General features: G+C 55.4%; 1 protein-coding gene across 7 annotated transcripts in view; it reads right to left on the bottom strand.

Annotated features, from left to right (window-relative positions):
• ctnnd1 (catenin (cadherin-associated protein), delta 1) overlaps positions 1 to 10,651 on the bottom strand; it is a 35,928-nt gene extending 25,277 nt beyond the window's left edge. For 6 of the 7 annotated variants that reach the window (XM_072564652.1, XM_072564657.1, XM_072564654.1 and 3 more), the window contains exons 1-3: positions 10,327 to 10,651; positions 6,084 to 6,161; positions 1,901 to 2,050 (exon numbers count right to left, since the gene is read on the bottom strand). In XM_072564652.1, coding sequence (XP_072420753.1) covers positions 1,901 to 2,050; positions 6,084 to 6,161; positions 10,327 to 10,527 — 429 coding nt within the window. In that variant the 5' untranslated portion in view covers positions 10,528 to 10,651. The remainder of the gene's footprint in view (positions 1 to 1,900; positions 2,051 to 6,083; positions 6,162 to 10,326) is intronic. The other variant, XM_072564658.1, reaches the window with a different exon arrangement.
• Between the last annotated feature and the right edge of the window lie 417 nt (positions 10,652 to 11,068).

The raw sequence follows: 11,068 nt of genomic DNA, 5'->3' as shown, positions 1-11,068 counted from the left end.
AACTCCGATCGCCAGTGTCTGCAGTCCTCACTTTCTCCTGCTCCCGACTTGCTCCCTGGACAGGAGATTAGATTTGATTCCCTACAGTGTGGGAACAGGCCCAACCAGTCCACACCGACCCTCTGAAGAGTAACCCACCCAGAACCATTCCCCTCTGACTCATGCACCTGATACTATGGGGACAATTTAGCACGGCCAATCCACCCTGACCTACACATCCCTGAACACTGTGGGACAATTTAGCACGGCCAATCCACCCTAACCTACACATCCCTGAACACTATGTGACAATTTAGCACGGCCAATCCACCCTGACCTACACATCCCTGAACACTGTGGGACAATTTAGCACGGCCAATCCACCCTAACCTACACATCCCTGAACACTGTGGGACAATTTAGCACGGCCAATCCACCCTGACCTACACATCCCTGAACACTGTGGGACAATTTAGCACGGCCAATCCACCCTGACCTACACATCCCTGAACACTGTGGGACAATTTAGCACGGCCAATCCACCCTGACCTACACATCCCTGAACACTGTGGGACAATTTAGCACGGCCAATCCACCCTGACCTACACATCCCTGAACACTGTGGGACAATTTAGCACGGCCAATCCACCCTGACCTACACATCCCTGAACACTGTGGGACAATTTAGCACGGCCAATCCACCCTGACCTACACATCCCTGAACACTGTGGGACAATTTAGCACGGCCGATCCACCCTAACCTACACATCCCTGAACACTGTGGGACAATTTAGCACGGCCAATCCACCCTAACCTACACATCCCTGAACACTGTGGGACAATTTAGCACGGCCAATCCACCCTAACCTACACATCCCTGAACACTGTGGGACAATTTAGCACGGCCAATCCACCCTAACCTACACATCCCTGAACACTGTGGGACAATTTAGCATGGTCGATCCCCCCTAACCTACACATCCCTGAACACTGTGGGACAATTTAGCACGGCCAATCCACCCTAACCTACACATCCCTGAACACTGTGGGACAATTTAGCACGGCCAATCCACCCTAACCTACACATCCCTGAACACTGTGGGACAATTTAGCACGGCCAATCCACCCTAACCTACACATCCCTGAACACTGTGGGACAATTTAGCACGGCCAATCCACCCTAACCTACACATCCCTGAACACTGTGGGACAATTTAGCATGGTCGATCCCCCCTAACCTACACATCCCTGAACACTGTGGGACAATTTAGCATGGTCGATCCCCCCTAACCTACACATCCCTGAACACTGTGGGACAATTTAGCACGGCCAATCCACCCTAACCTACACATCCCTGAACACTGTGGGACAATTTAGCACGGCCAATCCACCCTAACCTACACATCCCTGAACACTGTGGGACAATTTAGCATGGTCGATCCCCCCTAACCTACACACCTTTGGACTGTGGGAAGAAACCGGAGCACCCGGAGGAAACCCACGCAGACCCGGGGAGAATGTACAAACTCCACACGGACAGTCACCCCCGAGGCTGGGATCGAACCCAGGTCCCTGGCGCGGTGAGGCAGCAACGCTCACCACTGAGCGACCGGACTGCCCGTGGGACAGACTTTGGGGAGGGGGTGGGGTGCGGGGTCAGCTTCTGACCCTACTCTGGTAGCTGCTACGTTTGTGTGGCGAGTCAGTTGAGTTTCTGGTCAAGTCACTGACCCCTCCATCCAGTCAGGGGACGGTCACCGACCCTCCCATTCAACCCCCAGCCCAAACATCTGGCAGGACCGAACCGGGGGGAGCTGGACGAGTTGGATCGAAATAGGCCCTATCTCTGGTTCGGGTGGCGGTGGGGGGGGTTGGGTCAGAGGCCCACCCCCCTTCTCTCAGACGTCCATGAGTCACTCACCGTGGTCTCCGTCCGACGGGTGGTACCGTCCTCGTCCGTTTCCACGGAGACGACCGATGGGGCATGCTCTGGGTCTTCCTCCACCGTCACGGTCTCCTCAAAGTATGGGTCCTGCATCATCGTGGCAGAGCTGTGTGGGAGCTGGTGGTCCTGGAGAGATCGAGGTGCCGGGGGTTGTAGGGAGAAGAGAGACACTTTATCCTGGGCCCGAATGCCAATGCTCTGCCAGGATATTACTCAAAAACCACTCCATCCCACCCCAATCCCAAACCAGCAGGAGGTGCCCAGGCTCCATCCCGGCCTAGTCTGGGCCTGGCTGGATTTCTTGCCCCAGTAAGGTGCTGAGCTCCTTCGCGACTGGCTCCACCCGGGCCTAGTCCAGGGTTTACTGGACTTCTTGCCTCAGCAAGGGACTGAACGTCCCCTACTGACACATAGGACTGTGGCTCCAGGCTCCAACTGGGCCTAGTCCAGAGTGTACTGGATGTCTTGCCTCAGTAAGGGACTGAACGTCCCCTACCGACACACAGGACTGTGGCTCCAGGCTCCAACTGGGCCTAGTCCAGGGTTTACTGGACTTCTTGCCTCAGCAAGGGACTGAACGTCCCCTACCGACACACAGGACTGTGGCTCCAGGCTCCAACTGGGCCTAGTCCAGGGTTCACTGGAATTTCTTGCCCAGTCAGAGACTGGGCGTCCCCTACAGACACACCGGACAGGCCCAGGCTCCACACGGGCCCAGTGCCCGAGTTAGCCTCTCCTCAAATCCGGGACAAAAAAAAATCGAGCCTCGCTCGGGGTAAAGAGAGAGCCTTGAAGGAAGAGGGTGAACAGGACCTCCTGAAGGGACCCGAGTGAGACCGGAGGGATGGAAGGCTCACCGCCTTCAACCTCCACCACCACCCCCCCCCCACCCATGTCAAGGCATGTGCTTGCATTCCGGAACTTTCCTGAAATCAACAGCTCCGACAGACAGGGTTACTCACCGCCTCAAGGTTTCAAAGACCTTCGAGGTGAAAGACAGCGGGGTTTCATTTCCACCACCCCCCCCCCCCTTAAATTTGGAAATATTGCAGGAAAAGCGACGGGGGAAATTCCGCGCGCGCAATGCGACATCTCCAAATCAAGATTTCCTTCATTTAAAAGCACAGGTCAGTATTTTCGGGTGTGCCCTGGCACTGCCCCCTGGCCTGCCCCTCCTGCCCCCTCTCTCCACTGAACCAGGGTCGATCCCCCCCTGGCTTGAAGGGAATGGTCGAGTGCGGGATGTGCCGGGCCGTGAGGTTACAGATTGTGCTGGAGGACAGTTCTGCTGCTGTCGGTGACCCCCAGCCCCTCACGGATGCCCCCCCCGGGTCTTGATTTGCTGGATCAGTTTGAGGTCTGTCCCATTTAATATGGTGACAGTGCCACACAACGCGATGGAGGGTCTTCTCAATGTGAAGGTGGGACTTGGTCTCAGCATGGACTGGGCGGGTGGTCACTCTGACCGATACGGACAGGGACAGATCCATCTCCAGCCGGCAGATCGGGGAGGATGGGGGTCAGGGATGTTTCTCCCCCCCCTGTTGGTTCCCTCACCACCTGCCACAGACCCCAGTCGGACAGCGATGTCCTTTCGGACCTCACCCGCTCGATCAGTTAGTGCTGCTGCTGGGTCACTCCTGATAGTGGGCATTGAAACCCTCCAGCCTGAGGACACTGTGTCCCTGCCATGCTCAGTGCTCCCTCCAGGTGTGGTACAACGTAGAATCTTAGAATCCCCCCAGTGTGGAAACAGACCCTTCGGCCCAACAAGTCCACACCGACCCTCTGAAGAGTAACCCACCCCTCCCCTATTATCCGATATTCACCCCTGACTAATCCACCCTAACCTCCACATCCCTGAACACTGTGGGACAATTTAGCACGGCCAATCCACCCTAACCTACACATCCCTGAACACTATGGGACAATTTAGCACGGCCAATCCACCCTCACCTACACATCCCTGAACACTATGGGACAATTTAGCACGGCCAATCCACCCTAACCTACACATCCCTGAACACTGTGGGACAATTTAACACGGCCAATCCACCCTAACCTACACATCCCTGAACACTATGGGACAATTTAGCACGGCCAATCCACCCTAACCTACACATCCCTGAACACTATGGGACAATTTAGCACGGCCAATCCACCCTAACCTACACACCTTTGGACTGTGGGAGGAAACCGGAGCACCCGGAGGAAACCCACACAGACCCGGGGAGAATGTACAAACTCCACACGGACAGTCACCCCCGAGGCTGGGATCGAACCCAGGTCCCTGGCCGTGTGAGGCAGCAGCGCTAACCACCGAGCCACCGTGCTGCCCCGAAGGGGTACTGATTCATCAGCTGAGGGAGGATGGTGTGTGGTGATCAGCAGGAGGTTTCCGTGCCCGCATTTAACATGAAGCCAGGAGACTTCATGGGGTCCAGGGGCCAACGTGGAGGACTCCCAGGACAACTCCCTCCTGACCGTGCCCCCTCGCACCCCCCACCTCTGCTGGGTCTGTCCTACCGGTGGGACAGGGCGTACCCAGGGAGGGTGACAGAACATAGAACCTAACAGCGCAATCTAGACCCCTCGGCCCTTGATGTTGCGCCGCCCTGATGGTGGTGCCTGGGATATTGTCCGTGCGACATAATCCCATCAGTATGACCATAGCGGGCTGCTCCTTGAGGTGGGGGAGTCCAGAACTAGAGGGGCATAGGTTTAGGGTGAGGGGGGAAAGATATAAAAGGGACCTAAGGGGCAACTTTTTCACCCAGAGGGTGGTACGTGTATGGAATGAGCTGCCAGAGGATGTGGTGGAGGCTGGTACAATGACAACATTTAAGAGGCATTTGGATGGGGATATGGATAGGAAGGGATTGGGGGGATATGGGCCAGGTGCTGGCAGGTGGGACTAGATTGGGTTGGGATATCTGGGTCAGCATGGACGGGGTTGGGCCGAAGGGTCTGTTTCCCTGCTGCACATCTCTATGACTCTGTGAGACAGCTCTCCCAGAGCTCGATGAGAAGGACATACAGTCACCGCCTCACTTTGTCGGAGGTATTTGGTAAATGTAACGTGTGCCAACGTGTCATGGAAGGTGTGAGCTGGGCCAGAGGTGGGTGGAAAAAATGTGGTGCTGGAAAAACACAGCAGGTCAGGCAGCATCAGAGGAGCAGGAGAATCGACGTTTCGGGCATAAGCCCTTCTTCAGGAATGAGGAGGGTGTGCCAAGCGGGCTGAGATAAAAGGTGGGGGAGGGGCGTTGGGAATGCGAGAGGTGGAAGGAGGTCAAGGTGAGGGTGATAGGCCGGAGAGGGGGTGGGGGCGGAGAGGTCAGGAAGAAGATTGCAGGTCAAGAAGGTGATGCTGAGTCTGAGGGCCGGGACTGAGATAAGGTGGGGGGAGGGGAAATGAGGAAGCTGGAGAAACCTACATTCATCCCTTGTGGTTGGAGGGTTCCTAGGCGGAAGATGAGGCGCTCTTCCTCCAACCGTCGTGTTGCTATGGTCTGGCAATGGAGGAGTCCAAGGACCTGCATGTCCTTGGTGGAGTGGGAGGGGAGAGTGAAAGTGTTCAGCCACGGGGCGGTTGGGTTGGTTGGTGTGGGTGTCCCAGAGGGGTTCTCTGAAATGTTCCGTAAATAGGCGATCACATGTCGAGGAGGCCACATCGGGTGCAGCGGAAGGTGCCAGGAGGTGCAGGTGAAGTTGTGACGGATATTGAAGGATCCCTTGGAGCCTTGGAGGGAAGTGAGGGGGGAGGAAGTGTGCGCGCAAGTTTTGCATTTCTTGCGGTTGCAGGGGAAGGTGCCAGGAGTGGAGGTTGGGTTGGTGTGGTGGTGGGGGGGGGGGGGGGGGAGGTGTGGACCTGACGAGGGAGTCACGGAGGGAGTGGTCTCTCCTGAATGCTGATAGGGGAGGGGAGGGAAATATATCCCTGGTGGTGGGGTCCGTTTGGAGGTGGCGGAAATCACAGGAGGATGATATGATGTATCTGGAGGTTGGTGGTGTGGTAGGTGAGGACCAGTGGGGTTCTGTCCTGGGACTCTCAGTTGAAAAGGTGAGCACGCGGACCGTGACAGTGCTGGGGGCGGGGGTGTGTGTGTGACAGTGGGGTTAGAAAGGAAGCCAGCAGCATGGAGAACGACCCACATACCTCGTATCTGTTCACACGCGAAGGGAGGGGCAGTAAGCACTCGCTCTCAGCATCGCAGGGGTCGATTCCGTTTCGGGTCTGGTGGTGACGAGCAGAGGGTAGCGGAGAAGGGAGTGAGAGAAGGGGACAGGAACACAAAGACTGGTTAGTGTTCTCAACAACATTGCACTCCACTGCACGGACTGCGGCGATCAATCCTACCCTACCACCCCGCCTCTCAATGATAGAGCCCAGTGGAAAGCCCACCATGTGTCAGAGAGAGCCCCCAAGGAGAGAGAATGGAAGGTTCTTCGGCCTAACATGTCCACACCGACCCTCCAAAGAGTAACCCACACAGACCCAAAGCCCTACCCTATCAGTCGATATTTATCCCTGTCTCATCCACCCTAATCTACACATCCCTGAACACTGTGGGACAATTTAGCACGGCCAATCCACCCTAATCTACACATCCCTGAACACTGTGGGACAATTTAGCACGGCCAATCCACCCTAACCTACACATCCCTGAACACAGTGGGACAATTTAGCACGGCCAATCCACCCTGACCTACACACCTTTGGACTGTGGGAGGAAACCGGAGCACCCGGAGGAAACCCACACAGACCCGGGGAGAATGTGCAAACTCCCACACGGACAGTCCCCCCCGAGGCTGGGATCGAACCTGGGTCCCTGGCGCCGTGAGGCAGCAGCGCTAACCACTGAGCCACCGGGCTTCCTGAGGGTTCACTGCATGGGATCGACCCTGTGCCCTGTAGCTCAGGTGATAGCACCCTATCCCCAGTGTAGTATTAACCACAGAGATGGGTCCACACCTCCGCACCCCTTATCGTGTCTACTCAGGGAACTGCAGCTCGGTCTACAGTTGAGCGGACCTTCACAGTCAGACCTTGACCTCCCCACCCAAAATGCCCTCTCCAACTAACTCCTGCCCCCAGCCTTGTGCAATGTTAACTCCTAATTCAGAAAGAACAACTTCCCCTTTGAACTCCCACTTTACAAATTTAATGTAGGATTGTGGACAATGGGAGGGAATGGGAAAGGGGCGTGATCCGTTGGGATTGTGTACAGTGAAAGGGAATGGGAGATGGGTTTGATCCATTGGGATTGTGTGCAATGCGAAAAGCTGAATGATGATATGGATGGGATTGGGATGAGTATGTGGTGTGTTCCCACTGTGTATCTTCCGTTGGGATGAGGTAAGCCATGGTTCAGTGTGTTTGCACACAGCAGAGTTATTCAGCAGTTACTGATTAACCTCGTCTGTAAATAGTACTTTCTGCTGTGCCCTACATACACAAAACCCACTTAGTAACCAATAACCTCCCTGCAGAAGTGAAGAATGTGACTTGTTACGCCTCGGGAGATTAGCTGCAGTTCCAGGCTGCTGAGTGACCTTCCTGATGTAAATTCCACTCATCTGAACCACTTTATAGAAAAAGTCAAGGCCCAGTTTCAGTCACAGTCCCAGTCCCAAATATTTGGCATACCTCTGACACATCTGTTTTCGAAATCTGAAAACACATTCCCACTCCCTCCCACTGTACACAATCCCAATGGCTCAAACCCCATCCCCATTCCCTCCCTCTGTACACAATCCCAATGGCTCAAACCCCATCCCCGTTCCCTCCCACTGTACACAATCCCAATGGCTCAAACCCCATCCCCGTTCCCTCCCACTGTACACAATCCCAATGGCTCAAACCCCATCCCCATTCCCTCCCACTGTACACAATCCCAATGGATCAAACCCCATCCCCGTTCCCTCCCACTGTACACAATCCCAATGGCTCAAACCCCATCCCCGTTCCCTCCCACTGTACACAATCCCAATGGCTCAAACCCAATCCCCGTTCCCTCCCACTGTACACAATCCCAATGGATCAAACCCCATCCCCGTTCCCTCCCACTGTACACAATCCCAATGGCTCAAACCCCATCCCCGTTCCCTCCCACTGTACCCAATCCCAATGGATCAAACCCCATCCACATTCCCTCCCACTGTACACAGTCCCAATGGATCAAACCCCATCCCCATTCCCTCCCACTGTACACAATCGCAATGGATCAAACCCCTTCCCATTCCCTTCCACTGTACACAGTCCCAATGGATCAAACCCCATCCCATTCCCTCCCACTGTACACAATCCCAATGGATCAAACCCCTTCCCATTCCCTTCCACTGTACACAGTCCCAATGGATCAAACCCCTCCCCAATCCCCACAATAATCTCATGCCCAAAAAGTCCGAAGAAACCCACTTATCCCTGCCCCCGGCCCGGGTGCGGGTACATTTATTCTCTGTGAAACGAAATGCAGAGCTGATGCAGGAGGCCGTTCAGCCCATCTCTGCCGGAGACGCCCAACTTTGCTCACCCCCTCCCCCTCCACCCCCCGAACACATCCCAAACCCAACTGCGCCCTTGCGAATTCCCACCACCACCCCCCCCCCCGTCGGCCCAGTTTCCGCACCTCGACAACTCGCCGGGATTCAAAAACAAAAATCTCCTCCTGCCACCCAAATCGGCGTTACCTTGGAGCTGCCGAGTCAGCACGGTTTTGTTTGGTTATCTCCCTGCTCCACCAACCCACCAACCAACCCACCAACCAACCGAGTCAGCCGGAGACATTCCGAACGTACATTCCAATCACAGCATTCAAGCAGACAAACTCCATTACAGGATAAAAGGCTCCTGAATGGGAGGTTGGACGTACATCAACTATGTCTCAGTTGGGCTATGATTAAAATCCGACATCGCACGGGACCCCCCCCTGCTGTAGCAGTGGGTGCTGTGCAATTATTAAGAATGCACTGTCCTGTCACAAAGTGACCTCTAGCAGGGGCCCAGGGAACAGGCGATATTTCATCGCTGCATTTTTCAAAACTTATCGCACAACCGACTGTGTTAGGGCCAACACCCTTGGAGGAGCCAGGGAGTCTGCTGAGGAGCAGCCCTCACCCACCAGCACAGAGATTCAGAGGGAGACTGAGTCACAGGGACTGTATCTAACCCCCCCCCGTGCTGTCCCTGTGTCCCTGGGAGCACTGGATGCTGACACTGGGTATAAAGTGGGAGGGGGACACACTGTCAGGGGGATGTAGAGGGAGCTCTACACTGTATCTAACCCCCGTGCTGTCCCTGTCCCTGGGAGTGTTTGATGGGGGGACAGTGTAGAGGGAGCTTTACTCTGTATCTAGCCCCGTGCTGTCCCTGTCCCTGGGAGTGTTTGATGGGGGACAGTATAGAGGAGCTTTACTCTGTATCTAGCCCCGTGCTGTCCCTGTCCCTGGGAGTGTTTGATGGAGGACAGTGTAGAGAGAGCTTTACTCTGTATCTAACCCCGTGCTGTCCCTGTCCCTGGGAGTGTTTGATGGGAGAGAATGTAGAGGGAGCTTTACTCTGTATCTAGCCCCGTGCTGTCCCTGTCCCTGGGAGTGTTTGAGGGGACAGTGTAGAGGGAGCTTTACTCTGTATCTAGCCCCGTGCTGTCCCTGTCCCTGGGAGTGTTTGATGGGGGGACAGTGTAGAGAGAGCTTTACTCTGTATCTAACCCCGTGCTGTCCCTGTCCCTGGGAGTGTTTGATGGGGGGACAGTGTAGAGAGAGCTTTACTCTGTATCTAGCCCCGTGCTGTCCCTGTCCTGGGAGTGTTTGATGGGGGGACAGTGTAGAGAGAGCTTTACTCTGTATCTAACCCCGTGCTGTCCCTGTCCCTGGGATCGCTGGATGCTGACACTGGGGTAGACCGTGAGGGGAAAGTGAGGACTGCAGGTCCTGGAGATCAGAGCTGAAAATGTGTTGCTGGAAAAGCTCAGCAGCTCAGGCAGCATCCAAGGAGCAGGAGAATCGACGTTTCGGGCAAGCTTCCTGAAGAAGGGCTCATGCCCGAAACGTCAATTCTCCTATACCGTGAGGGACCTGGATAATGTAGCGAGTTGGAATCGGGGGGCGGGGGGGGGGGGGGGGGGGGTTTGATGGTAACCAGGGAGCAGTGGAGATGGAGGAGGAGGCATACACAGTCAGAGGACACAGATTGAACATGGTTGTTAGGAGATGGAATGGAAATGGCGGATGGGATGGCAAGGTCAACCCAAGATGGCGGATGGGATGGCAAGGTCAACCCAAGATGGCGGATGGGATGGCAAGGTCAATCCAAGATGGCGGATGGGATGGCAAGGTCAATCCAAGATGGCGGATGGGATGGCATGCCGGATTGACCCAGGGATGTAAACGAGGATTACCTGCCACCGCCAGCTGAGGGTACCGTTGCCATTGGCGACGGTAGGAGCGATCCCATCAGGCCCCAGCTTCACACGCTGCAGTTGCAAGGAGACTCCGCGTCTCTCATCCTCGAGCGCTCGGGTTAACCTCTCGAACTGGATCTCCTGCTCCTTGACTGAGGCCAGGATGCTGGCCGTTGACTCTACATCGGAGTCATCCATGGTGTCACCCCCTAGGGGTGGGAGGAAGGAAGGTGGGGCGAAGAATGGCCTTTTATTTATATAGATCACCCGGGTGCACACGTTATGTATATGAAAATAATAAAACAGTGCTACATCGGCCCTTCTATAGTCCGGTCCACGGCAGAACGTTCAGGAGGGAGGGAAAAAAGAGAGAAAGAAGAGGGAAGAGGAGGAAAAGGAGAAGAGGGAAGGAGAGAGAAAAAAAACAAGAGCAAAGGTCAGAGTGCAAGAGGACAGAGTTTAATAAATTGCCCTACCACATGTCCATTCAGCCCCCCCTTCCCCAGCCTGTCCCACAGGAACAGGAGGCCATTCAGCCCCCCCCTTCCCCAGCCTGTCCAACAGGAACAGCAATGCGGCCATTCCGCCCATTCCCCAGCCTGTCCCACAGCGACAGGAGGAGGGCCATTCAATCCCCTTCTGCCCAGTGCCCACACCCCTGCACAATACCCCTACCCAAACCGTCATCAACTCCCCTGTCGAAGAGGGGAGGCGATGGGGAACACAGTGGGTACCCAGG

The sequence above is a fragment of the Chiloscyllium punctatum genome, chromosome 47 (assembly GCF_047496795.1).
Source record: "Chiloscyllium punctatum isolate Juve2018m chromosome 47, sChiPun1.3, whole genome shotgun sequence".
In the NCBI taxonomy this organism is placed as follows: domain Eukaryota; kingdom Metazoa; phylum Chordata; class Chondrichthyes; order Orectolobiformes; family Hemiscylliidae; genus Chiloscyllium; species Chiloscyllium punctatum.
The sequence above is the reverse complement of the archived record's forward strand: the minus strand, read 5'-3'. Positions and strand labels throughout refer to the sequence as shown.